Source organism: Synchiropus splendidus, chromosome 2 (assembly GCF_027744825.2).
Source record: "Synchiropus splendidus isolate RoL2022-P1 chromosome 2, RoL_Sspl_1.0, whole genome shotgun sequence".
Classification (NCBI taxonomy): Eukaryota; Metazoa; Chordata; class Actinopteri; order Syngnathiformes; family Callionymidae; genus Synchiropus; species Synchiropus splendidus.
The window spans coordinates 19,992,165-20,018,728 of NC_071335.1; the positions used below are offsets into that span (position 1 = coordinate 19,992,165).

Here is a 26,564-nt window from a genome sequence, read left to right on the forward strand (position 1 = left end):
TGGAACAGTTTGGGCTGGATCGCTGCCCTCATGCAGCGTTTGGGAGTCCACTATAGAACAAGTTGTGCTAAATGTAGCTCCGCAGTCAAGTCTTGCTCTGAGCTCCGTCCTCGGCGTCCACTGGTCATAATGACATCAGGGCGCTGCCATGAATAAATAAATGTGTAATAATTGATTAATTATTGATTGAATGAAAACAGTTTCCCTGAGGCTGCAGTTTTCATGGCAACAGCTACGTGACCACGCAAGTCTAACGCCATGGAGGAGGAGCTGCAGGAGGAGGTCATGTTGCAGCAGCGCAGCAGGAGGAGGAGCAGCAGGACAAGGTGGAGGTGGATGAATTATTAATCAGGTTAATGGACGGCAGATATTTTTCTCTGCAGATTTTCGGTCACCTGAGATTTCCCTCATGGCCTCGGAGGCCAAGGACAGCTGAAGCGACTGGAGAGCAGACAGGAAGTCAGAGGGGGGAAGAGAGACAGCCGTCACCTTGACCTGCACTTGTCCTCCCCAGAGCACAACAGGAGTGTGGGGGAACGTAAACTTGACTGTCATCAATCAATAACTGACTGTTCCCACGATCCCGAGGGTCTCTCTCTCTCGCTGCCTCTCTGTCGGCGCAATCGTTAATTCCACCATGTTCTGAAGTGTTTCCTGTCAATACACTCTTATTCCGAAGGCAGAGTCTTGAGCTTCCGGTGGAGGCGCGTGCTGCGTGCGGTCACCTTGACGCGTCTCTGACGGTCAGTCGGGATGACAACACCGTCGAGGACGGACAGGAACAGCTGAGTCTGCAGAGGATGGCTGCGGGAGATGGCCAGTAAAGGAATCAGCAGCTCGGGGAGCGGGACTGGGAGCGGCTCCATCCATGTCCCGGCCATGGAGCGCGCCAGGCCGGTGACTGTGACGGTGTCTGCGGTGAGTCTGGTGCTCAGCGTGCTGTCGCTGCTGCTGCTGGTCACGGCCATCTCCACTGACCACTGGTACGAGACGGACACCCGCAGACACAAGGAGAACTGCGACCGCTTTGGATCCGATTCCAACGACCAGAAGAACCGGGAGATGCCCATCTACCACCTGCCGCTGGTCGACACGGGGAGCGGCGGAGCTCGTCCACGGGATGTCGCGCTGATGAAGCCGGTGCATGTGGGGAGCAGAGAGGAGGAGCTGCTAGAGAACTGGCGGGCCATCCTGGGGATGGGCATCCTGGAGACCGAGTGCGGGAGGCCGCTCTTCTCCACACACTTCGGCCTGTGGAGGAAATGCTACTTCAAGGGCCTGGACCCGGACATCGACAAGCTGATTGACCGAGGTCACTCCCACGAAAATGAGGATGATGATGTTGATGATTATGTTGTGGATGGTGGTGGTGAGGACTGTGATGAGGATGCAGGTGTTGTTGGCAGTGATGCTGAAGGTGGTCCAAGGGAAATGAGGAAAAGGTGGAGAGGAGATGCTGATGATGGAGACTGTAGTGATGATGATGACAGTGAACTATCATGAAGTTGGAGGTGAAGGTGTCCATGCTGAGGGTGAAGGTGGAGGAAAGTGGAGGAGATGACAACGTATAATAATAATAATAATAATAATGGAGGGATGATGACAGGGCTGTTGAGGATGGGTGGGGAGGTGCTGATGAGGCGGGAGCATGATGAAGTTGGAGATTGTGATGATGCTGATGGTCTTGAAAGTGAAGGTGAAAAAGATGTTCATGACTGGTGAAGATCATATTTGTGCAGGTAGATCTTGAGGATTATGATGGATGGTTGACAACAGTGAGGAGGAGGATGATGATGATGTAAATGATGAAGAAAATGACTGGATAAATCATCAATGGTGTTGTCATGTCGTCATGGTTACAGGAATCGCTGATCGCTGCACCGCAGTCAAGTATCATTTCTCACAACCGATCCGATTGAGGAACATCCCGCTGAATCTGACCAGAACCATCCAACAGGACGAGTGGCACCTGCTACGTAAGACACACAGACTTGTTTGGTCATTGCCACAATGCTTTCCATGGCCTCCCACCCTAACCCTAACCGTCCAAAGCAAATGGCTAAACTTAACTTTGCTTTTTAACCAAACGAAAACCCAATTATAATGACCCAGTCATTAGGCGTGTGTTTCCAAAAATTGGTCCCCACATGTACAGCTAAACCCAGTCCTCACACACACACACGCACGCATTGGACAAATGAGCGCTAAACTTCTGTAGATCAAACACTTTCACATCTTACCTTGGAAACAGCAGTGCTGAGGGAAAAGGGGAGCGTGAGGTCGCCATGGTAACAGCATCTGTTTGAGATGGTGATACTGCATTACTAATGTATACGTGTGTGTGTTTCTCATACTTATGTGTGTTTCAGATCTACGGAGAATCACTGCTGGGTTCTTGGGAATGGCTGCCGCGGTTCTGATGTGTGGAAGCATAGTCTCTTCAGTAGGGTTCTTCTGGGAGGAGAACCTGACCCAGCATGTGTCTGGACTCTTGTTCCTGATGGCAGGTAAACTCATTTCCGATAATCAGGAATCCTTTAGGCAGTTGGGGGGATGGGAGAGGTTCACAGGAGTGAGGGGGTGCCTGGCCAAACATATGCAATCTGCCAACGTGCGGTTCAATTATTAATCCATCTTTATGATGACAAAATGTTATGCAATCTGGCTGATGTGAAGACTTGTGATAGAGTCAATGTCAGAACATCCTACTACGACTAATAATAATAATAGTGATAAATACAGTGATTGGAATAAAGATAAAAATTACATTTAATTTTAATCATTTTAATTTATTTAATTTCAGTGTAAATATGATTTATTATAAGAAAAAAAAACTGTATTCATGATACTAAAAATGAATAGTCGTGTGTTTCCAAGAATTAGTCCCCACAATTTCTGGGGGGAACCTTCCTTTTTGCTGGTTTCTTGAGCCGTTCAAGGGTGCCATCACATGACCTAAAAATAATAATAATATTACAGATTACATATTACAGATGTAATATGAAGTAAATAAGCGTGCAAATGTTTTGAGATTAAGTAAAATCTAGTGAGAAAAGTAGTCCTATTTGGAGAAAATATTGCATTTACACTGATAAATACAGAACCTTTTTTACCATTTATTTGGTAATTACTACAAGAAAGAATTGTGTGAAAGTGTAGTGCAAATATTGCATTCATGTTCTATTTTAATTGTAATCAAGTACATGAAAGAGTAATAGGAAAAGCATTTAGTTAAAATGTGTCACTTGAGTGACACTACATGACTCCATGGTATTTTATGTTTAAAAAAAGTCAAAGAAACTAAAGGGTCTCAGGCAGTTGTGACTCTGTCCTCAGGGGTCTTCTGCACCATCTCCCTGTGTACCTACGCTGCCAGCGTGAACTATGACCTCTCCAGGACGCCTCCTTTCATCTACGGCCTGCCCGCTGACGTGGACCACGGCTTCGGCTGGTCCGTCTGCTGCGCGGGTGTCAGTCTGGGTCTCAGCGTGGCAGCAGGCTGCCTCGGGGCCACCTTTCCCTTTCTGCGCCGGGCTGGACCCCTCCAATCCAAAGATCCTCGAGAATCCTCCGTCTGAGCTTCAGGACCCCGCTAATCCACTGTGGGTTCAACCATCACTGAGGGACTGGAGAACTTTGGCCGAATGAAACACACACGCACACACACACACACGCACACGAATGTAAGTACCCGGACTTCCTTGCTTCAGTATATACAGCCGACAATCACGTCCTGACCCAAACCCGCGGCCCATCGAGACACCCCTCTACCCCCCAGTGTTGTGCAAAGACATTTCTGAGATTGCTAAGGTGTCTAGTGGTTCTGGTTGCAGTCCGAGGTCCAATCAAGTCGTTTCAAGCGTGGAGCTATAATCTCCCCCTGAGTACTTTGGATATCTGAACAAGATGCGGAACCTTGAGACCCAAACACTCGTTTGAATTATTGCTTGTGTATGTGAAGGCCTCGTCCATGTACCTTTAACAGCTGAATGTAAATAAACCGCCACAAAATAAAGCTTCTCTACCAAACCTGAAGTCAGCTCCAATGTGGGTTCCTCATCCAGGTTCTAAAAACAGACTTCCTGATGTGACAACGTCAGTTCCAGGGGAGAGTTATTGGTGTGCTATTTCATGTGGTTTCTTTATGTGTTACCTGTTGTGGACTCCTTGCAGGTGAGGTCCATACATTTGCTCTGGACATGGGTTCCTCGTGTAAGTCTCCAGTTCACGATGGCCATATGAGCTTCTGGTTTGGAACAAGTCATCTTGAGGTGGGTTCATGGTGGAGTCCTGTCTTAAGATGTATTCCTGATACAAGGTGAGTTCTCTTATCTGATGACATGGACATGATGTCACCGCCAAGAGTTCTGCTCATATGTATAATATAAGCTCCTGTTTGGGTTCTTCATATCCTTGTGTAGATGACCCATTGCATAATAGCCTGTTCTTTGGGTTTTTTCCAGGGTAGAGTTTCATTTTTTCCAAATCATTTTTAGTGCACTTTGGTGCAACCCTCTGACTTTGTGTTTGACACATGCAGTTCATTGTCTATGACTACATTTCTTTCAACCATATAAACAAGCAGCAGTCAACTTCAGTTATTATATAATTTAGTCTGGCTATGGCGTCCATTATTAAAGTGACTTTTTGAGTGGGTCACGTGGTCTCATTCAGACCTCCAACTTTATAGAGGAGTACACCACAAGAGAGCCATCAGTGATACATAAAAATGAAATAAAATACATTGAAAATAAAAACAAAATATTGAAAGTAACATCATAATAAACGTTGTTTTATTGTACGTCACGACTCTTTCATCGGATCAAAACTCGCGAAACGACAGACGAAAAAATCGTTCTTGATATGATTTACGTGGAGTTTGTTTGTAGTAACGCAGTCGACCACAGGAGGCAGCACATGTAACTGCCACGCGACTGAAGCGTAAAGTCCCGCCCATCAACGTCAAGAGCCCTGCATCGCGCGTGCGCAGTCGTTCAACTACGGTACCGGAGTCACAACAAACATCAGAGGCGTCCAGCTTGGTTCCAGAACCTTGGACCGACCTGATAACCGCGCACGAAAAACAGCCGCGATCCCGCTTCGGAGATAGGCGGTGTTCGGCAAGGCTGTTGACTGCGGACCAGCCCCAGCTGTGAGGTGGGGTGGGCTCCTGGAGACAGCAGCTGTCCGAACCAAGCTGGTGCGAATGGACCCGGCCGCTGGGTTTTAATGGGCCACTTCCAGTCCGGCTGTAGAACCGATAAACAGCTCGCTAGCAGCATGATACGAGCCCGCCGCTAACTGCGAGCTAAATGCTAACTCTCATGGAAGTGAGGGGGATCAAAGACACCGCCACTATCTCACGGATGTAAACCCCTGGATCCTCGGTACCGGTCCCGACCACCTGCGCAGGTAACCCTGTGGATCGTCGGTGGCGGTCCCAGGCAGCTGCTCATGTAAACCAGGTGGACCGTTGGTGCCGGTTCCGCTGCGTCTTTGACCAGCCATGCAGCCAGCGCAGCCGCAGTACGACTTCTTCAACGAGGAGAACTCACCCAAGTGGAAGGGCCTGCTGGTTCCATCACTGGAGAAGGTAGAGTACCCGCACCAGGACCAGTAGATCCCTCTCTGTTCTGGTTCAGTCGTTACTCAAACAAGCCGAGTGTGTGTGGGCTGTAAACAGACGCATGGATGTGTGTTTGAAGTGACAACACACAGGGACAAACAAGAAGCCATAGCTGTCACTGTTTCATCTCAAGAACGAATCCGTGACGATGTCAGCTGAAAAGCCACGATGGAGATGATGCAGTGATGAGTCAAATAGGGATATATTCACCACATCAGAAACGTTTGGGGTTCTATAGACTTGTGCTGCTCAATTGGGCAGCAATTCCCTGCATTGTTTATGCAGGTAACACTAATCGAGTTTATAGTCAACAGGCAGAGCGATGTTAATCTCTATCGCATACTGTCAGGTAAATATAACCGTGGTGTTCTGGGTTTGTGTGGCGGTGTGTCATCACTCATGACTTGCTGCTTGCATCAAAGGAATACACACAGTCAATTCACCAGCAAATCCATCATCACGAAGCAAAGAAAGTCATTTTCTTGGAAGCGTGTAAGCTCTATCTCAAGTGTTGCATAATACTGTGTGATTCTGTGTGTATGTTTTCATTTTTTAGACGGTTGGGTCACCACAGTCAGAGCTGGTGCTGATTGGTTTGGTCAAATGTCGTCCATCAGTCTAGCTCAGCATCCCACCTTGTTCTGGTCACATGTGATGGCTGGTCTTTGTGTGTAAAATGGAAGAAGAAGACGCTCACCTTCTACTCAACTTGTTACAGTGCGGGAAAGGTTTTGAACAGCATCGGGAGTGCATTTCAAAATCACAATATAAGTATGTATCTTCTGCATTCCTGATTTTCCCTTATTGTGGGGCTTTAGAAACAGCAAATTATTAGTGTAGTATTTTTTAAATTACCCGTGCTATCTGTTTTTTTGGATCTGGGAGGAATTCTAACTCTCCGGGGGTTTACCCACACAAATGGCAACTCACGCATTAGTGTCCTCTCCTCTAGGTGACAGCAGAACTTCCTGCTTCTTCTCTGTAGTTGAATCTTTATCTTGAAAGTGCCCTTACACTTTGGCTTGTCGTAAACTACTGTTCACCACCTGAGACAATATAGGACAGGTGGACATAATGTTTCATATAAAAGGTGACAACACAGGGCTTGAACGTGCGCTGAGCCTCTTTGTGGATCCAAGGTAAATATCAGGGAGAGTTCCCCTAAGCTCTCCGTTTATTGGAGGTTGGACTTCTGGAGGTTCTCCACTAGCCCTCTCAGATATGTCTCTGATTTTGTGTTGCAGGTACTAAACCAAGTGCACCCTAACCTGGTGTCCCAGCAGGGGGCGCTGCAGTACATTGAAGAACTGATCCTACTGCTGCTGAGTATGTTGTGCCAGGCTCAGCCTCGCAGTGTTCAGGATGTGGAGGTAAAACGCACACACACACAGTTCAGCACGTTTCTAACATCACACACTCACAACTGGACGACTTCTCAGGAGCGGGTTCAGAAGAGCTTTCCTCATCCCATTGACAAGTGGGCCATCGCTGATGCTCAGGCTGCCATTGAGAAGCGGAAGAGGAGAAACCCGCTGGCTCTGCCTGTGGAGAAGATTCACCCACTGCTGAAGGTTCACCTTTCATCCCTCATCACTGCTGGGATCGCTCACACACCCCCGTGATAACGCTTCTTTTCAGGAGGTCCTGGGCTACAAGGTGGACCACCAGGTGTCGGTGTACATGGTAGCGGTGCTGGAGTACATCTCGGCGGACATCTTGAAACTGGCGGGGAACTACGTACGAAACATCCGCCATTTTGAGATCTCCCAGCAGGACATCGCGGTGGCCATGTGTGCTGACAAGGTGAGACTGTTTCACAGTCGTGTGTATGCAGATGCTGTCTGAGTGTGTATGGTCCAGATTACTACCCATACAGTTCTTCATTGAGGTGCTGTTGTTGGAAACCACTAGGGGGCAGCACCCATCTACGCATGGGACGATGTGTTAACGAAGGTATTTTATTGAAGCAGTGCAAGTCATGGTTAAACAAAGAGACACACAAACTCACTGTTGGTGTGTTGTGCTGCCATTCACAGGTGCCTCATGTGTGAAAATGAAACAGCCACTTCTGCTGCGGTCTAACTGGTGTGTTTGTTATCTAGGTGTTGATGGACATGTTCCACCAGGACGAGGAGGAGGAGGTCGGAGTTTTCCCACTGCTGGACGAGGAACCTTCGACCAACGAGGACCAGAGCTACTACGAACTGGTACGAAGCTTCATGTCTGACGGCCGGCAGTACCTGAGGCAGCTGGAGCTGCTGATCATGGTCTTCAGGGAGCCCTTCAACTCCAACGCCATGCTCTTCTCTCAGCACGTGAGTACAAAATCGCTGCACCTACACAGCAGCGGGCGGCTGACGGGCGTCACCTTGCAGGACGTGGACAGCATCTTCAGCAGGATCCTGGACATCCATGAGGTGACAGTGAAGCTTCTGGGTCTGATCGAGGACTCGGTGGAGATGACGGATGAAGACAGTCCCCACCCGCTGGTGGGCAGCTGCTTCGAGGACCTTGCAGAGGTTTGTGACTCCTTCATCTCTCTTCAGATGTCATTCACTTTTCTACATCAGCCTCTCTAGTCACACCTATGTCTTTATGTTCACCACATTCTTGAATCTTATTGGTTGTCTCTACCTTGTTTACCTGTGCACCAAGTGGTCACTTTTATTTTAGTGCTGATCCTAGGGTCAATTATTTTTGAAAATGATAAAAATTTTATCATGAAGCAATTGTTGTAAAGTTACAAAGTTAGCTATGAATAGTTATTTCCCTTTTTCTGATGAGCAGAAATCAAATTTGCTATTCGTCACATTGTGTAGTAAGATAAACTCTAAAACTATAGAATTTCAGTGTGCAACAAATGACTCTAAAATATCTGTTCATAATAATGCAAAATGAAGGATCATAACATTCATACTGAAAATAAAGCACAAATAGAAGTATTGACTTCAAAAGCATTAAGATGATTTTTAGTTTGTGTCTTTCACTCTTAATTTAGCGTTTAGTTACATTTCCTTGAAGACATGAATAAAATGAAATGAATGTGTTGGGTTGCTTGTGCTTAAAAGCCCATTAGTGAACTCACTCTGAACTGTGCTTATTTTTTTTTCCTACTACTGCATGTGAGCAGGAGCTGGCTTTTGACCCATATGAAACGTACACCCAGGATGTCCTACGCCCGGGGTTCCACCAACACTTCCTCAGTCAGGTGTCCAAGCCAGGAGCTGCCTTCCACCTGCAGGTCAGTTCCCTGTTGTCTGTTAGTGCGTGTGTCCTGTGATGGACCTGTCCGCCTCTCACCCCAGGTAGCTGGGACCTATGCTTTTTCCCCTGTGATCGTCACTAAGTGCACATATTTGTGACAAGCCTGTTAATTGATGGACAGTTGGACAATGTAAACATTGACAGGGTGAAAACATACAGTATGATTGAAGCGGCGTCACATGACCCATGCAGGAATGTGCCGCTCACTCTCTGAGCTGCAGATCTGGATTATAGATGTGGACTATAAACCTTCTAGCTGTTTTCATCCTGCCTACTTTCACCAACTGTAGAGCAATGATGGTGATGGTGATGATCTTTCTGCTTTGTCCATGTTTAGTCCATCTGTGAAGGATTCAAGGAGGCGGTCCAGTATGTGCTGCCCAGATTGCTGCTGATCCCGGTGTACCACTGTCTGCACCTGTTCGATATCCTCAAGGTAACCAGCAGTACCACCTGGTACCAGAACTGGCACACATGGTCCGCTCGATTGTTTTAGATTTTGATACCGGACATAAATAGTTCTGAAGCGAGGTGCGGTGGCTATAATCGTCTTTAACCACGCAAAGTCTGTAGAATTCCTGCAGTCATGTTCTGTGGATTATTCCGGAGCTGGACGGGGAACGTGGTGGGGCGGGGTGAACGGGAGAGGATTTGTCTTCATCTCGTCCAGGGCCTGGTTATGGAAACACAGACAGTGCAAAATGACTGAAACCTTCCCGACATGTCTCTGCAGCAGCTGGAGGAGAAGAGCGAGGATGACGACGACAAGGAGTGTCTGAAGCAGGCCATCACGGCCCTGCTCAACCTGCAGAGCGGCATCGAGAGGATCTGCTCCAAGAGCCTGGCTAAGAGGAGGCTCAGGTTGGTCAAACTTTAATACAGCCCAGTTGATACCAGTGCTCCAGAGGTCATCATGGGGGTCGGTGTGTGGAGGGGTGAGGATCGTAGAAGATGGTTCAACACACTCGTTACGAAAGAGACTGCTCCTGTTTACTTTTAGACAAAAATAGAGAAGAGGGGAGGGCGGGGTGGTCCGGTGCAGGAGGGGTGCAGGAAGTTCTGTCGGCTGGGAGGGGGGCGGTGCTTGTGCTGCTTATTGTTCTCGGCATCAAGAGCGAGCGAGGAGAGACTTTCTGCTTCTGCCTTTCTCATGAGATTTATGACAGCAGGTCATCATGACAGGTGCGTGAGTGAGTGTGTCGTCGAGTCACAAACGGTACTAACACTGGTCTGTTTGTTCTACACATCTTGTCTAACAGCAACTTCAATTACACGCAGTTCATGTGAGAGCTTTACCACATATAACCAGACAGATTGGTGTGATTGACTTCATGTATTGGCTTTACTGTAGGTTCAGAGCCTTGTGTAGAAGCCAGACGTTAAGTGGTAATCCTGTATGTATGTAAGTTACATAGCTATCATACATGATTGTTGATGTTCACTTTCAACAGCCATTAATGCTCCTAAATGTTGCTCAGTGCATGTGTGTTGAGGCCTGTGTTTGGCCATTATACACCAACACAATCTCATTATCATAAACGGTTCCCAGTGGTATGTTTGTGTTAAGTTCCCTCCTCTTAGGAGGTTATGTGACCGTTGAGCGTACACAAGTCACCAAGACCCAGACTAAACTGAACACAGAACAAAGAAATAGTAGTCATTTTTTCCAAAATAAATCATGAACTGAAATGCTATCATTGGCACAAACTAGTTTGCTCTGTATTCAGTTTAGTGCTGGTCTGTGTGTGATCTATTCTCTTCCACTAGGTCAAGAATCTGATGGTGTTTTCATCATGGCTCATGAAGGATTTGTTGCTGTCTGTTGACAGATTTACAGTTCCACTTGCTTTCTTCTTTGTTTAATGTGTGTGTTGTGGAATGTTACTGCCACCTGCTGTCCAAATCAGCTCACTTGAATTTGACTGTTGGTGATATTCAAATGCTAAAATGGAAGATGTGACTGGCCTGGCTGAGGTCCGACTTCTCTGAGGGATCTTCTAGTTATGAGTCTTCACCAGTACTGACACATAGTGTTGTCTTTGGTGGAATGATTCATACTGAGTCATAGACAGAGGTGAAGAGAAGAGTGCAGGCAGGGTCGAACAGTGCGGCACAGGTGAGAAGCTTTATAGGACATGAGTGGTCACTGCCATGATGTATGTGTTTGAGCCTCAGGAGTCAGAGATGAAGATACTGTCATTGGGAGTGACGAGGAAGGACTAGATCAGAAATGAGTCTATTAGAGGGACATGGCAAGATGTGAGCTGAAGAGAGACAGTGTTGGACCAAGCATGTTGGAGATTAAGATGAGGAAGACAACCAAGGTTCATGATGAAGGAGATTATGAAGAGGATCGGTGCTACCAAAGAGGATGAGCAACGTAGATCAGGAGGATGGAGGCTGTTGCCTCTTCAGTCATGCACCATCCTTCCTGGCTGTGGACTGTGTCGTCCTGATGCTCTGGCTCTCTGTCCACAGTGAGTGGGCGTGTCTCTTCTACAGTCATCAGATGAAGGGGAAACACGTGACCATCAAGAAGATGAACGAGATCCAGAAGAACATCGACGGCTGGGAGGGCAAGGACATCGGTCAGTCGTGTAACGAGTTCATCATGGAGGGAACGTTGACCCGTCTGGGCGCCAAACACGAGCGCCACATCTTCCTGTTCGACGGCCTGATGATCTGCTGCAAGTCCAACCACGTCCCCCCACGGCTACCCGGCGCCAGCTCCGCTGCCGAGTACCGACTGAAGGAGAAGTTTGTCCTGCGCAAAGTCCAGATCAACGACAAGGACGACAAGGAGGGCGAGTACCGGCACGCCTTTGAGATCATCCTGAAAGACGGGAACAGTGTGGTTTTCACCGCCAAGTCTGCGGAGGAGAAGAGCGGTTGGATGGCGGCACTGATCTCGCTGCAGTATCGCAGCACTCTGGAGCGAATGCTGGACTCTGCGCTGCTGCAGGAGGAGAAGGAGGAGCCCATGAGGCTGCCCTCCGCCGACGTCTACCGCTTCTCGGAACCGGACTCAGAGGAGAATGTTGTGTTTGAGGACAATGTCCAGTCCAAGTCTGGAATACCAGTGATAAAAGCTGGGACGGTCCTGAAGCTGATCGAGAGGCTGACCTTCCACATGTACGCTGGTGAGTTCAGGATACAGGTGTCACGATCATGATCACTTTGTTAGGAATTGTTCTGACGGCGTCAGCAGAAAGTCTTGTATGGTGACCTGGTCCAAATGTGACTGCTTCTTTTTTCTTGCACAGATCCAAACTTTGTGCGAACGTTTCTGACAACGTACCGGTCGTTCTGTAAACCTCAGAAGCTGCTGGACCTGCTGATAGAGAGGCAAGTGCTCTGGCTCTTTTTGAAGCCACTGACCCATGTTCTGACCAGCTTTGCGTCATTCAGATTTGAAATCCCAGAACCACGACCCACAGAGCCGGACCAGATGGAGGAAGAGCAGCCGCTCAGCGTCGAACTTAAACGATTTAGGAAAGAGTTTGTCCAGCCGGTGCAGCTCAGGTAAACACTGCCCTCTGCTGGTGAGGCAGCAGCACCATGTGGCGTAGATGGGTTCAACACTGACAGGTGAAACTTGCCACTCCTCCTGACAGAGTGTTGAACGTGTGTCGCCACTGGGTGGAGCATCACTTCTATGACTTCGAGAGAGACCCGCACCTGCTGGGGTGTCTGGAGGAGTTCATTGCCTCTGTCAGAGGTCGGGACCTGTCCATCACTGGCTCAGGAGATGTTTGACATGTGCACACACTGACTCTGTCCTCTTCAGGGAAGGCCATGAGGAAGTGGGTGGAGTCGATCACCAAGATTATCCAGAGGAAGAAGCAGGTCCAGGTCAGTGGGCTCAGCCACAACATCACCTTCCAGAACTCTCCTCCTCCGGTCGAGTGGCACATTTCCCGTCCTGGCGACATGGAACACTTTGACCTCATGAGCCTCCACCCCATCGAGATCGCCCGGCAGCTCACCCTGCTGGAGTCGGATCTCTACAGGTGGGTCACGTGACCCCAGACTGCACAGTGTCTGAACCCTAGTTGACACTCGACTTCTTCTTCAGGGCCGTGCAGCCCTCTGAGCTGGTGGGCAGCGTCTGGACCAAAGAGGACAAAGAGATCCACTCGCCCAACCTGCTGAGGATGATCCGCCACACCACTAACCTCACCCTGTGGTTTGAAAAGTAAGAACCTCTCCTCAAGCTCCTGAGTTCTCCGTCTGACCGCTCCATCCTCTCAGGTGCATCATCGAGACAGAGAACCTGGAGGAGCGGGTCGCCGTCGTGTCCCGCATCATCGAGGTCCTGCAAGTCTTTCAGGACCTCAACAACTTCAACGGCGTTCTGGAGATTGTCAGTGCCATGAACTCTTCGCCGGTCTACAGGCTGGACCACACGTTTGAGGTTGGTCACCTTCAGAGTTCTAGCAAAGAAGTCCAGGAGTTCAGTGGACCGGGTTTCTCTCACAGCAAATACCAAGTCGCCAGCGGAAGATTCTGGAGGAGGCTCATGAGCTCAGTGAAGACCACTACAAGAAGTACCTGGCCAAGCTGCGCTCCATCAATCCCCCCTGTGTCCCCTTCTTTGGTACGTCCTGATCTCTCTTTGACCCCCAGCGTGACCTTGTACTGATGAAGGTGGAGGCTTCCTAATGCTGACGTCTGTTTCTGAAATTTGATGTAATCCAATGAGAAGTCGATGAATCTCCTAGTCTGTCCTATTACCAGTCTTGTTTATTTACATCCTGATTTGGTTGAATCATGTGGGCAAGAATATTCCCATAATCTGATCACCTTTTGATTATTGATGTCATCTTAAGAACTAGGGCTGAATGATTAATTGCATTTGCGATTATACCGCAATATGATAAAACGTGACTTTCTAACCGTAAGGCTGCGATTTGACTGGTCACATGACTTTCACGTTGGTGGCACAGCGCAACGGTGAGCTTTAGCCATTGAGCTGTAAATTATGGCTTTAGCCTATGAAGGTAAAATGGGTGCAAAAGTGGCACATACCCGTAACACAAGACTCGTATCCATGGCACATACGCATAACTGCACATTTGCATCCGTAAACCCCGTGGCACATGCGTGTAAAAAGAAGATTTACATTCATACAAACACGCAAAGTAATTTCGCCTTCATTCTCTAAGTGCACAGATACAAGTGGATAAACACGAGCTCTTGAAACTGCAATTGTGACACATTGCTAAGTTTTCCACCTCAACCACCGCCAAAACGACTGCATAAGTTCCACATACTCGTACAACACGATCGGTATGCGCGTGCACCCTTTTGCACCTCTTCTCGCACCTGTAAATAAAACTGATGCGCACTCGTAGAAGTGGCGACAATACATGCCTGTTACTCCATGCGCGTTCCCGGTAGTCACGTGACGTCTATTGTCCAATCGGCTTTTTTTTATTACTAATTATGGGCTGTTTATGTTCAGACAGTGCTTAAAAAGTGCAATCTACGTTTACATGAAGAGTTGGACGTGTTAGAGTGGTAAAGCCACATATTGGTTTGCATTATTGTTGTAATATGCACTTTAGTTTGTGTGATTTATCAGTTTAGTAAGTCTACAGTTGAAACTGAAGTAGACAAATAAACCATCTTTCATTTTAATTCATGCTTCATTTGCCTTTATCTTAACATAAGAATAGCACACAAGGAAGAACAATTATATATACTGAATCACATATGGTTTATTATAATACAGATTGATTTATTAGTTGTGTTTGCTGTAAAATACATGAGAAGAGGACCTTGACAAATAATCGCACATTCAATCGCAATCGCAATATTGAGAGAAAAAATCGCAATTAGATTATTTTCCAAAATCGTTCAGCCAAGAGACAAGATTCTGATTCTGCATAACATCAGATTATTGACTTCCTCTGACAATTGTCTCTGTTGAATGACAAAGTTGTAACTGATGTAATCTGGAAAGCACACACTTGATCTCTGTAAAATAAGACTGTAATCTGCCTTTGCACTAATCTGGTTTAACACAGTATATTGTATAGATGCAAACGTTTCACTCTGGATTTAACCTGGTTAATCTTGAAGTCTAAAGTCTTTAGTGTCACAGATCCACTGATCTCTAAATGGCCATAAGGTTTTCAGAGTGCAATCTCTTTATTTTGACCTAATTGAAATAGATTAACAACGTAGCACTCGTTGAACATCACAATCATCTGGGTAGTCTTGGGTGGGTCAAACATGTCAGAACTAATGGGATTATCTGAAGTGTTTAAGTAATCTGTCCAGGTTGGATTGATTAGAATCGAATTATTGACTTAATGTGGGCTACTTCGACTCATCAGATTAATTTTAGGAGCATATTATTATTCCTAGTTAGTTATAGTTAAATGTGGAAACTTAATCTGAATAAACTAATAATAATAGATCAAATCAGTCATAAAAGAATTAATCATTAGCGTACTCTCTAAATCTGATTTAAATCAGAATCTGATGTTATTCTGAATGTCTGACATGCAGTTCAGGATTAAATAATCTGTGGTTCTACAATGTTGCTGACAGGGATCTACCTGACCAACATCCTGAAGACGGAGGAGGGAAACCCCGACTTCCTGCGGCGCCACGGCCGGGATCTGATCAACTTCAGTAAAAGGAGGAAGGTGGCAGAGATCACCGGAGAGATCCAGCAGTACCAGAACCAACCGTACTGCCTCAGGGTGGAGAACGACATCCGAGTGAGTGGGACGACGTGGCTTCCCTCTTTGCTGGCAAGCAGCTCATCTGAGTGTTTGTGTTTCTGAGCAGAAGTTCTTCGAGAGCCTGAATCCTCTGGGGGACATGACCGAGAAGGACTTCGCTGACCGACTCTTCAACAAGTCCCTGGTGATCGAGCCGCGTCACGCCCGCTCACTGTCCCGCTTCGTAAGTATCAACCTGGCAACGTACAGCGCTGAAGCCCAGGAGACGCGTCATGACCCCGGTTCTTTTCAACAGGCCAAGAAGTACACCTACCCGCTGAAGTCACCAGGGATACGCCCCTCTTCCTCGGCCAGGCCGGGCACCATGAGGCACCCCACGCCGCTCCAGAACGAGCCCCGCAAGATTAGCTACAGCCGCATTCCTGACAGCGAGGCTGAAGGCGCTGCCGTCTCTGCACCCAACTCGCCCCGCACGCCCTTGACTCCCCCTCCGGCCTCGGCAGCTTCCAGCTCCACGGATGTGGGAAGCGTGTTTGATTCCCCGCAGGCACCCAGCAGCCCTGCCCACTCAAGTAGGTCACTTCTAGCAACCTCTGAACTCCCATCTTCTACAAGACACTCTCCCACTTTCGTTACCAATATCTGTGCTCACTAAATTAGCGTCATTCGCCGCATATGCATCAGCATAGGCTACGCATCTCCCGTCCCGCGGGCCGTGGCTGCACCAGCCTCTGATAGCTGTAGCTAGCGGCTGGACCCTGTGACGTTAACTTGTCCCTGGTGTCTTCCTTTTCACAGATTGCAGCATCTTTGCGATGGTTTCTCTACCTCACGGCCCACGTTAGTATCCAAGTCTGTCGGTCATCGCTATCTTTAATGTTCACGCCCCCCCAAAAAACATTTCCATCGTTCAGATCCATCTAAAGTGTCTGTTTGTCTACGCACACATTTGTGTTTCACATTTACACATGTTGGTGCCAGTGTGTTTGGGAGTTGTGTGGTTGAGCTGTGCCTCATTGTGTGTGTCTGTGTATGATTTGTGTAGTTGTGTGTTAGAATGATTGTCCCGGGCCGAGAGTGTCTCACTGGTGTCCTGCTCCTCAGGGTCGTCCTCGGTCTCATCCATGGTGAGTTTCTCTCGCGGCTCCGAAGACGTGACGGTCCCTCCTCCGGTTCCTCCCCGCAGACGACCCGAGTCCGCCCCGGCTGAGTCCTCTCCATCCAAGGTAAGGCCACAAGGCTTCACTCAGCACCAGACCCAAAGCTGATCCACCTCTCATCCACAGATGAAGTTGGACAGCCCCCCTGCGGTGCCCCCCCGACAGCCCACCTGTAAGTTTCTCCCACATCGATACTCCTCACTGTCCTCGTCGCCCCCCGACAGCCCTCCCACCTTGCCCCCCCGGGAGCCCCTTCCTTCTCCTCTTCACCTCCAGCCCCCCCCACAGGGTCGGATCCGCTGTGACATGCAGACCTTCTTTCCCGCCACCATGCCTGCTGCTAGCCCTGTCCCTTCCTCACCACCACCCATCACTGTAAGCCCCACCTCCAGGAAGACCCCTCTGTTGTCCCCACCCCTCCCTCTGCTCCCCTTCGACGGTCCTCCCGTGCCCCCCCGACACGGTGTCCCTAAACTTCCACCAAAGACCTACAAGAGGGAGTCTCTGGGCCACGCCCCTTTACTGGACACACCGCCAGCACTGTAAATGGCCCGTTAAAGAGGGTCCTTTCACAGGCTGGACTGTCTGGAACCAGAATCAGAGGGACTGACCCCTGAGCTGGTTCTCGCTGTGTCAACAAACAAGGGAATAGAATGTTTCAACTGCAGAAAGACTTTATTGACTTTTACACACATATACACACACACACACACACACACACACACACACACACACACACACACACATTCAGAGGTGATGTGGACCACGGAATGTCCGGCACCAGAATTTTCACTTGCCTTTAAAAATGTATTAATGTGCAATAAACATGTGACTGAACTACGTGTTTGTTCATGTGGAACCGGCACACTGTTGTTGGTTCTGATAGTCTAGTTTGAACACAGGTAACAGAGTTCAGGGTCTCAACAAATCCGGATCAAACAGAACTGTAGCACTCTAAAGCCGTGTTGTTGGAGTTAAGAGTGTGGGCGCCCTCTGTTGGTCAAAGTCTCGCAGCTCAAGAGGTGAGCTCAAGGGGTGACAGGGGTCAGACTGGATGCTGGTCAGCTGTGGCTCGTGTTCTGCAGCAGCCTCTGGACCCGGTCCAAGATGATCTGGTTTGTACTTCTGCAGTCTTCGGGTCGGTACGGAGCGACAAGGGTCAGAACTCCAGCCACCCTCAGCTCCTCTCCCTCCTCCTCCACAGGGATCCTGTTTGCCTCCAACCAGCTCCGGACCTGCTCGCACCGGCGCCGCCGCTCTTCGGGGTCGAGACCAGTCACTTCGGGAGGCCGGAACAAGGACTGCAGGCGTGCTGACATCTCTGGGTCTGCCTCCTGCAGAACCTCCACCTGCTGCACCGCGTGGCCCATCACCACCTGCACGTGCGGCCCGCAGCCCTCCTCAAAGTTCACCAAGACCAGACTGTGGAGGACCGGAACCAGACCGGGTCAGTAATTGTGTTTTATTGATGTCTCACTTGTTCTCGGGTCGGGGCACAAATGGAAATAAACCAGTGTGTTGGTTTTAAATCAACTCAGCTGACCAGCAGAACCTGATACTGTAGAGTGCACGGGTCGGGACATTGTAACTGGCAGAAGCAAGAACGGTCTGTTGAATGTCTGTCACACAAAACTGAGCTGAGCCAGAAGCCTCATTCCCAGGCGCTCTTTGGTCAGGACCTCTAGAGAAGAAGTCATTTCTGCAGCAGAAGCACGAGCACTAGACAAGCTGCCCAACTTAGGAAAAGCGTTTGAGAAGACATACTTTCAAGTCAGAGGCTCGACTAGATGTTTGAAATAGAATTGATGAATGGAGTCACTAGAAGAATTCATGGAGATCATTCACCAAGATTTAGCGCTACTCGTTTATTTTCTTCTAGTTCACGTATACAATGGAAAGAAAGGGAAATTCCAATTCCGAATGGAACTCAGCAACAACACAGTAAAGCTTCAGAATGTTCGCTGAAATGGAACGCACCCCAGGGAACCAACGCTCGCGTGTTACCTGGAGGTTACCGGGTCCACGGTGACCAGCCACCCCCGGAGCCCATCGTCCTTGACGGTTCTCACGGTCACGTGTCTGTTTACATAGCGGTTCCACTTCAGCGGACCCAACTGAGTCCATCCGTCCTGCATCTTTACAAGTGGACCTGTTACTGACGCGCTCTTGTGTTCTTACAGTGCGGCTGTCTCAAACATCCGGGGGAAACAAAGAGAAGACAGAAAGGTTCCGCTTGTTTATCGGCTATATGCTGCCACCTGCGGGTAAATACACGCTACCACAATGATTCAAATCCGCTTTGTCTCATTTTGGTTAATTCTTTAATTTATTAGTTTGTTCTGACAATTTACAGTACTGATATATAGAAACATAAAAGCAACATCTGATCAATTCAGTTTAATTTTCGTGTTTTTATTTTACTAATTTTCTATATGACCTAAATACATTCCCGTTTACTTCATATGAAGAATAATTATCCTTTTATCTCTTTTTTATTTTCTTTTTTTGTTGTCTATTTAAATCGCACAGTTTTCTATAATCTCTCAACACATTTGAGTCTTTGTCCCTTTATTTTTCTTCGATATGATTCGTATAGATATGTTTTTGTTTGTTTTTTACATTTTAGATTTTTTTTAAATAAATTACTGGAGTTGCCAAATTCTGGTCTCGGTGTTTGCCGTTACAATAACGCTTTCTGTTACCGGTCGAACCAAGAAGTCCGCAGGTTCGATCCCAGAGTTTCGGAAATTTTTCTTTATCCTAACATTTGCGTCAATCGTTCGTTTGCGTCAGTTTGTCGGGTACCTGAACGCCTCACGCGCTCGGCGGTTGATTGAACTCACCTGTTGGCTGCGCGTCCACTGGAAACGTCCGCCGCTAATTTTCACGCGCTTACCGTGTTTTTTTTTTTTCTACAAGCGTTCCCGTGTTTCGAAAATATCAGGTGAGTCCGGTCCTCCTTTTCGGTTGTTCGTGCAACGGTTGTCATGATGGTGCGACGTCTCGCTTCATGTTTACTCTGCAGCGCTTCACCTGAATCCCAGGCGCCATGCAGAAAGGCCTGAAGAAGTTTTTCATCAACATGGACGAGTACCTGGCGAGCCTGGGGCTCTATCGGAAGATGGTGGCGAGGGACGCGTCCAGTTTGTTCCGCGCCGTGTCTGAGCAGGTGGAGGGCTTTGTGACCTACAGGGTGTCCATGAAGCCTCCGACAATATCACAGTGGGAGTGGAGCAGATGAGCTCATAGGATTTGTTCTGTAGTACTCAGTGCGTTGTCAAAATGGTAGTCCAATTGTGTATCAACGATGATAAACAAAGGTAACACAGAAAAAAACTTATAATGATAATAATATTTTTTTATGACCTCTGTCATGTAAACTTGACTTAACTTGGAATTCTATAACTTGACCTTTGATTGTTATTTATCTTTGGGTTTGTGCTTATAAGTCTGTTTTGTTTTTTTCCGTATCCAGCTGTACTACACTCAGAACTACCATGGGAAGATTCGGCAGGGCTGTGCTGACTTCATGAGGGCCAATTCACACATCTTTGAGCCGGTGAGTCTGAAATGATTATTGAGCCAACTTGTCCATTATGGAGTTGCCATAGTGCCATAGTCAAGACCACCTAACCAGAGACCAAGACTTTGAGGGCCTGAGACCAAGCTGAATACAGAACACCATACTTTGTTCCAGTGAAATATATTGCTGTTAGAAAAAATAAACGTGCGTCTATATGAGTAATGGATTTATGCATCTGGATTCAGCTTGGTCTCAACTCGGTCTGGGGTTCGGTGGTCCCGAATGCAAGGAAAGGGTTGTCATGATACACGACTTGGTGTGTTCATGGAAAAAGCGAGTTTGGGGAGGAGCCACCGTCCGTGATGTTTGGTGATGACGTAGTCATTTGTAGTGACAGTCAAGAGGAAGTTGCCAGTACGGGAATGAGGAAGACTGAAGATGATGAAAGCATTTGGGGTTAGTCTTCCCTTGTGGTGGACAGAGGTGAAGGAGGTGAAGAAGAGAGTGCAGGCGGGGTTGAGACAACTGTGATGTCAGAGCATTAGCAAGAGTGGAAGACTTTTACTGGACAGTAGAGGTCACTGCCATGATGTCTGTGAAGAGACGCTGGAGTCAGATGAAGGTACAGAGGTTTGTAAGTGACTTGGGAGGAAGTTAGGCAGCACTGATGGTTTGAACATCTTGGAGCTCTGCACTTGACCACTAGATGTCTCATAACGTGCAGTCAGGATCCAGTCTTGATGGTGGAAGCCCCCTCAGACTCAAGTCTTCTGGATCAGGTTGAGGTGTTGGGTGTGGCTTGTCTCAGTCTCTTAAGTCACTTCCTGTCACTTCAGTTTGTGGAAGGTTCCTTTGAGAAGTATCTTGAGCGGCTGGAGGACCCCAAGGTGAGCGCCTGAATTGATATGTTGGGGATATGTTCTATTCTCTGACCTCTTTGATTGTTCTCAGGAGACTGTGGGTCAAGTGGAGATCAAGGCGCTGTCGCAGCTCTACAGGTGAGTCCTCCAATGTCCGGGTTTCCAGCTCAGAGAGTAAAGTTGCGTTTTGTGCAGTCGCTGCTTCCTGATCTACCGTAACCCAGGGAAACCGCCGACGGTCATCTCAGAGGACGACGTGATCGACAAGGTGATGCTGTGCTGCTCCATCAACGGCCACTACGACATCGTGTACCCGAGAAGTTACCCCGCCTCTGCTGCACTGTGCCAGTGTGAGCACCGCTGACTTGTCAAGATTCAAGTCCATGGCCAACTTGGTGACGTGTTTGTGTGCGCAGCGCTGGTGTATGAGATTCTCTACCTGAAAGTGCTTGGCCGGGAGGAGGCGGAGCTTTCTCAGGCCATGGAGACCTTCAGGGTCGGAGGTCGTCGCTATCGAAACAGCGCCTCTGTGTGCAGTGACGTCGATGTGCCGTGCGACTCTCACACACCTGAGGCCCGGCCCAGGTAATGCACCCACATACTTGAAGTTCTATCTTTATGGGGACCGTTTGTCAACACAACACACTTGGTCTCCCTCTAAACCTAACCATCCAAAACACATGGCTGACCTTAACCAGGACTCTGAAATTCTAATGTAATATATTGAACCAGTTATTGTAATCTTTAAATTTAGGCTTTAGCTTGTGGGGTCCGGCAAAAGGTCCAAACCAAACCCTGTTGTAATGACCCAGTTATTTGAGCGTTTTCACCCTCAAAAGTTTATGTGGACTGGCCAAAATGTCCTCATAAGATCGGTGTCTTGTTAAAGGTACAAGAACATTAATACATGTTCACACTCACACGCCGATATTTGTTTAGCTATTTTTAGGCCTCTCATTGCCATAACCCTTTCCCCAGCCTTTCACCCTTAACTTAACCATCTAAAACCCATGGCTAGCCTCACTGAGGTCTGCGATGCCCACACTCACCCATAGCTGCAGCCCTCAGGTGACCCCACGTCTCGTCTGCTCCTCAGGGACGATGGTGAGGAAGGAACATCTGAGGAGAGGTCCAAACCAACCGAGGATATCAAGGTAGCGCCGTTTGAGTCTGTGCATCCGCAGCATCTTGACTGGGGACCCTCTGATGTTCAGCATTCGAGATCAGTCTCTTCCCCCAACATCTGTTAGCTACCAATTACTTCTGACTACCTGAATGTTTCCTGTTGGATAGGTCCCCCTGGATGACCTGTCGGTCTCCAGATCTTCTCTGCCCTACAAGGTGATGAAGTCTCTGGACAATGATGTCTACAGGAACGTGGAGTTTGACGTGTGGCAGGACACCTGCAAAGGTGGGACCCACCTGTGGACAGCTGGTGTGTGTGCACTTGACTCCAACTCTCTGGCTTTGGGTGACAGAGATGCAGAAGATGGACTACATGGTGTTCGCAGGACGTCAGTACTTCTTGGGTGATAAGTGTCAGGTACTTCCAGATCAAACTTGGTCCTGGCCCAAGCCCGAGAGAGGACCCCCGGACTAGCCTGCCAGCTCTTCATGGCTCCGCTGAAGATGTTGTGTCCACAGGTGCGTTTGGAGCCAAAGGGAAAGTTCTACAACGCTTTCATCCAGGAAGTGGGGAACCAGGCCTCGTCTGTCACTGTTTTCATCGAGGAGCTCGGAGAGAAGTACAGTGTCTCCACAACACAGGCCGGCCTCAATAGGACTCAAAGGTTCACTCCTTTCTTTCTCTCTCTTTTTCAGACACTTGGTTCCACTGACAGACCTGAAACCGGTCAACCCAGTTCCAGCCTGGAACGTGGCTCCACCACGAAAAGGAGACCCTGGTATTTTCACAGTCTGTACTCCCAATGACTGGTTGTTTATTGGGAGGGGAGAGGTGCCAGAATGTCTGTTTAACAGTGTGAAGGTTGAGTGTTTTGTGCTGCAGATGTTTGTATTCCTGTCTGATTTTGGGTCCGTGGCTCTTCTCAATATCTGAGGCTCTTGTTTGTGGGATGCTCAAAGTCTTTACTGTCTGTAGCTCTGTGATGGAATTGGAACTTTGTGTCTCAGACAAAGACTGCCGAGGTGGCCGTCACCACCGGCAGCGCTACTTCAGGAAGTCACGCAGCATTGCTGCCTTGAAGGGGGCGGAGCTTCTCATGCCGCCGCCACCACCGTACCGAGGCCCTGCCCCATCTGCCCTACCTCCTCGCTTCCAGCCAGCCGGCCACCCTCGTCCCACTCCGCCCTCCGCTGGAGCCCTGACCTTTGACCCCTATGTACATGGACCCCCTCACGCTGCCTCAGCCAGACTGCCACGGTTTGGTACAGCCAGGTGAGTCTTTGGTGGCTCATGACGTACTGTGTCCCGCTACAGCCCTCCATCACTGTGAAGCCCTTTTTTCCCCAAAATTCACGCTTGTTATTTTGTGTGGATCTAAAGCTCTTCCCGATTCTTGAACCGCCACCTGATTGGCCCACAGCTCACCTATTACCCTGCTAGTCGACGTTTCTATGACTATGACAACCTGAGCTTCAGAAGTCGGTATGTCGCCCCCCTCTAGCTGCTCATATTCCTGCGGAGCGTTTTGACCCTTGTCTGTTCCAAGTCGCAGTCGACGCCACCTGGTGGCCGGTCTGGATAAGGAGTGCCAGTTTGGCTTCGCGACTGATGCCGGGGAAGAGTCGTCTGATTTGGATGCTGGGATGGCCTACTACCAGCTGGAGGACGGGACTGACGGAGTCTACACCTCGCTGCAGGTACATCACCTCCTGACCCGAAATGTTTCAGCTCATGAACTCATCACTGAAAACACAAAACCAACTGGCATTGTTCACCTCACAGGGCCAGACTATGACTCCTCCTTCCATTGGGGGCCACCCTACTCAAACCAGCTCCTACCGGATCCAGAGGGGCAGCCTGCCTCCGCCGCCCCCCTCAGGAAACACATCTGAGGAGGACCAGGAGGAGTCCAGCACGGTGGAAGACCCTGGTAAGACGTCTCCTCTGCACAGCGGCTGAGTCTGCTGCACGTTTGGATGGTCATGAAACATTGGGATTGTCAGCTTGAACAGCTACGTTTGGGCCTTTGTCCGTAATTGAAATGTCCCTCAGGTGACGGGGGTGAGGGGGTCTGCGTTTTTTTTATGGCTGTAATGGAGCGGTCATTTCGATAAACCTTTTGCTGCTGTGTTTGACCGATGTGGCGTTTTGGCTGTGATGAACAATGGCCTGTGGTGTTTTAACTTCCTGTTTATTTTGCAGCAGAGTTCCGTGATGACTTTCTCTTCGGAGTTCAGGGTGAGTGCTTTCACCATGAGCCCCCCACTAATTTGGACAAAAGCTTTGACCTTTGACCTCTGTTTTAGATACTTTCCCGGCATCTGCTGACCTATCAATCAACCAGGTAGCTACTGAAGAGAGCCAGTCTTTTTCTCGTGACTTTCAAATCGTAACCTGCTTTTACTGTGAAAGGATGAGCAGGAAGGAGATGCCACTGACTCACCACCATCCTCAGAGATGACCTTCACTCCACAGGTGTGTAGCATCATGACCTACTGTTGTGTTGTGCGGGGATCCACATGTGCTCCCTAACTTTTATCTCCTGCGTCTGTCCTAGGCGGTGAAGCCATTAAACACCATCTGCTCCTCACCGTCGTCTTCATCCTCATCGCCATCTTCCTCAATAACCCCTGCTGCTGGTCACACACAACCTCGCTCAGGTAAATGTGGGAAACAGACGTTCAACCACCGACACGCATCAAGCACATCTTAGTCACACAGTTTGTCTCTGGCCAGTTGCCGTGCCGATCCCAGCGTCTTCTCACTGGTTGGTGAATGAACTGGGCGAACCGGTCTACACCGTCGTGGCTCCTCCCACCTTTTCTTATGACCCCAATGGCAGCGATCTGCCCCGAGGTCAGAGGTCACTGATATTGTGGTATTGTACATCTGGCTGAAGTCGTGTCTGTTAGTGAAGTACTTCAGAGAGTGTGTTTGTGTTTTCAGACCACAGGGTCCTCCAGTACTACTTCAACTTGGGGGTCCAGGTGAGTCTTACGAATGAAAAATATCAATCTTAGGGAAAATAAGATCACAAAATTGCACCCTCCTTCAGTGGTACCATCAGAGCTGCTGGCAGCAACAGCAGCAGGTTTTCCCCCCGACTCCCCCTGAAAGTTACCCCTACCAGCACTACCCCTCCTACCCTGGCCAGGAGCAGCTCTACAGTAAGGCCCTGTCTTCTTTTTGCTCTGTTTGGCTCCACGTCACTGACCCCTTGACCTTTACAGCTCCCCTCTCGTACCATGAAGCGGGCCGAGGAGCTCACCCGCTGGTGTCCTATGCAGAGTCCACCAGGACCTCAGACGTTCAGTCCGAGGCTCCCGGCTGCGGTCAGTTACCTCACCCTCCGTGTGTCGGCTCATGAGCTGCGCTTTACTCTGCCCTCTCCTCAGGCTCCTCCACCTCTGTGGATAGCTCCTCCCTCGTCAACCCTCCAAGTGCACCACCGTCCTCCACCATCATGTACCAGGACCAGAGCCCTCTCCCTCCTCCACCTGTGCTGCACCTCCAGTATGAGGCTCCACCTCCACCAACCTACCTTCCATCCGGCCCGCCAACATCCTTTTCTCACCCCACCCACTACTCCTACCACTCCTTCATCCCCCCTTCTTCCCACTGGGGTGCAGCCCAGAGCGGCGGGCACACTCAGAGGGTGTACTGCCCCGTCCCGAGCCCGTCCCATGTGGTCAGCTACATCTCGGCTCCACCTCCTCACCACGCCACGTCACACTTCCTGCCCCCTGCTGTCTAGCATGTGTAAACAACAACTCAAATATTCACTTCCTTTTTGCACATTTATGCCCTCACACAATTTTGTGTCTGCTGCTATGGCAACGGCATGACAACAAGTTTGGATTCGATGTTGTCAAATTTTCTGTTGATAAGGTGACGGTGGGTGTGTCAATAAAGTTCTGTTCAAGGCAAAGTTGCTATAGTTGTTTTCTTTTCATGTTCTCATGAAGATTTTCTTCAGTACTGCAAGCATGTTATGAGTAGTGTTTTTTTCGGAAATATTTTATAATTTGTATTTCATTTTTTGTTTGTATGTTTATATATATTAAGAATGTTTTAGTATTTCTAATATTTTCCCTGTGCTTCATGCATCTAAAAAAAACGTGCTGCAAATAGTGAAAAAAAAATCCTTATCCTTTTTTTCCAACGGTTAATATTTTTGAGAACCATCTCCCATCATACTTACTCTGCATTACGATCCCTTTCTGGTGATGATATATTATGTAAATGTTTTCATTATTTACCGATCTCTTCATAAGGCACGCCTCTCTTACGATGTAAAAAAAAATGAATCA

At 48.6% G+C, this 26,564-nt stretch overlaps 4 protein-coding genes across 14 annotated transcripts; 3 read left to right on the forward strand and 1 right to left on the reverse strand.

The window, feature by feature from the left end:
* The first annotated feature begins 319 nt into the window (after positions 1-319).
* tmem178a (transmembrane protein 178a) lies at positions 320-4,026 on the forward strand. Of its 2 annotated transcripts, none has more exons than XM_053857764.1 (4): positions 320-1,312; positions 1,863-1,976; positions 2,370-2,507; positions 3,337-4,026. In XM_053857764.1, exons 1-4 carry the CDS (start codon positions 814-816, stop codon positions 3,576-3,578), a joined length of 993 nt encoding a protein of 330 aa, XP_053713739.1. In that variant the 5' UTR covers positions 320-813; the 3' UTR covers positions 3,579-4,026. The 2 variants fall into 2 exon arrangements, with proteins under 2 accessions (XP_053713739.1, XP_053713740.1); XM_053857765.1 differs by having other exon boundaries at positions 818-918.
* A 967-nt stretch (positions 4,027-4,993) lies between these two features.
* LOC128754806 (son of sevenless homolog 1-like) lies at positions 4,994-18,064 on the forward strand. 3 transcript variants are annotated; one of them, XM_053857713.1, is made up of 23 exons: positions 4,994-5,593; positions 6,871-6,996; positions 7,066-7,197; positions 7,265-7,429; positions 7,729-7,941; positions 8,002-8,145; positions 8,757-8,867; positions 9,228-9,326; positions 9,624-9,751; positions 11,369-12,030; positions 12,154-12,235; positions 12,299-12,412; positions 12,505-12,608; positions 12,678-12,900; positions 12,966-13,085; positions 13,142-13,304; positions 13,370-13,487; positions 15,449-15,621; positions 15,692-15,808; positions 15,881-16,157; positions 16,384-16,425; positions 16,690-16,811; positions 16,872-18,062. In XM_053857713.1, exons 1-23 carry the CDS (start codon positions 5,507-5,509, stop codon positions 17,289-17,291), a joined length of 3,942 nt encoding a protein of 1,313 aa, XP_053713688.1. In that variant the 5' UTR covers positions 4,994-5,506; the 3' UTR covers positions 17,292-18,062. The 3 variants fall into 3 exon arrangements, with proteins under 3 accessions (XP_053713688.1, XP_053713687.1, XP_053713690.1); XM_053857712.1 differs by having other exon boundaries at positions 15,692-16,157; positions 16,872-18,064; XM_053857715.1 differs by lacking the exon at positions 16,384-16,425.
* Positions 17,402-18,941, reverse strand: gemin6 (gem (nuclear organelle) associated protein 6). Its single transcript, XM_053857791.1, has 2 exons — positions 18,750-18,941; positions 17,402-18,167 (listed from the first exon to the last, which is right to left on the reverse strand). Exons 1-2 carry the CDS (start codon positions 18,878-18,880, stop codon positions 17,807-17,809), a joined length of 492 nt encoding a protein of 163 aa, XP_053713766.1. The 5' UTR covers positions 18,881-18,941; the 3' UTR covers positions 17,402-17,806.
* Positions 18,173-26,171, forward strand: alg13 (ALG13 UDP-N-acetylglucosaminyltransferase subunit). 8 transcript variants are annotated; one of them, XM_053857736.1, is made up of 26 exons: positions 18,173-18,192; positions 18,926-19,009; positions 19,771-19,914; positions 20,221-20,304; positions 21,105-21,155; positions 21,220-21,266; positions 21,324-21,478; positions 21,545-21,713; positions 22,225-22,282; positions 22,422-22,539; positions 22,607-22,671; positions 22,773-22,873; positions 22,950-23,032; positions 23,262-23,526; positions 23,635-23,736; positions 23,801-23,951; positions 24,037-24,184; positions 24,457-24,492; positions 24,561-24,598; positions 24,667-24,729; positions 24,812-24,914; positions 24,991-25,110; positions 25,201-25,241; positions 25,310-25,421; positions 25,485-25,586; positions 25,650-26,171. In XM_053857736.1, exons 3-26 carry the CDS (start codon positions 19,795-19,797, stop codon positions 26,006-26,008), a joined length of 2,691 nt encoding a protein of 896 aa, XP_053713711.1. In that variant the 5' UTR covers positions 18,173-18,192; positions 18,926-19,009; positions 19,771-19,794; the 3' UTR covers positions 26,009-26,171. The 8 variants fall into 8 exon arrangements, with proteins under 8 accessions (XP_053713711.1, XP_053713708.1, XP_053713714.1 ...); XM_053857733.1 differs by lacking the exon at positions 18,173-18,192 and adding an exon at positions 19,665-19,689 and having other exon boundaries at positions 18,710-19,009; XM_053857739.1 differs by lacking the exon at positions 18,173-18,192 and adding an exon at positions 19,665-19,689 and having other exon boundaries at positions 18,710-19,009; positions 25,322-25,421.
* Positions 26,172-26,564: the final 393 nt, after the last annotated feature.

Excerpts from the sequence above, each read along its gene's own strand:
- tmem178a (XM_053857764.1), top strand. The coding sequence starts at position 814 with ATGGCCAGTAAAGGAATCAGCAGCTCGGGGAGCGGGACTGGGAGCGGC. Across the intron at positions 1,977-2,369 it reads GGACGAGTGGCACCTGCTAC|ATCTACGGAGAATCACTGCT; the intron begins GTAAGACACACA and ends TGTGTGTTTCAG. Across the intron at positions 2,508-3,336 it reads ACTCTTGTTCCTGATGGCAG|GGGTCTTCTGCACCATCTCC; the intron begins GTAAACTCATTT and ends CTCTGTCCTCAG.
- LOC128754806 (XM_053857712.1), top strand. The coding sequence starts at position 5,507 with ATGCAGCCAGCGCAGCCGCAGTACGACTTCTTCAACGAGGAGAACTCA. Across the intron at positions 7,430-7,728 it reads TGGCCATGTGTGCTGACAAG|GTGTTGATGGACATGTTCCA; the intron begins GTGAGACTGTTT and ends TTTGTTATCTAG. Across the intron at positions 12,031-12,153 it reads GACCTTCCACATGTACGCTG|ATCCAAACTTTGTGCGAACG; the intron begins GTGAGTTCAGGA and ends TTTCTTGCACAG.
- gemin6 (XM_053857791.1), bottom strand. The coding sequence starts at position 18,880 with ATGCAGGACGGATGGACTCAGTTGGGTCCGCTGAAGTGGAACCGCTAT. Across the intron at positions 18,168-18,749 it reads GTGGACCCGGTAACCTCCAG|TCTGGTCTTGGTGAACTTTG; the intron begins GTAACACGCGAG and ends GGTCCTCCACAG.
- alg13 (XM_053857736.1), top strand. The coding sequence starts at position 19,795 with ATGCAGAAAGGCCTGAAGAAGTTTTTCATCAACATGGACGAGTACCTG. Across the intron at positions 21,714-22,224 it reads ACACCTGAGGCCCGGCCCAG|GGACGATGGTGAGGAAGGAA; the intron begins GTAATGCACCCA and ends TCTGCTCCTCAG. Across the intron at positions 24,915-24,990 it reads TCACACACAACCTCGCTCAG|TTGCCGTGCCGATCCCAGCG; the intron begins GTAAATGTGGGA and ends GTCTCTGGCCAG.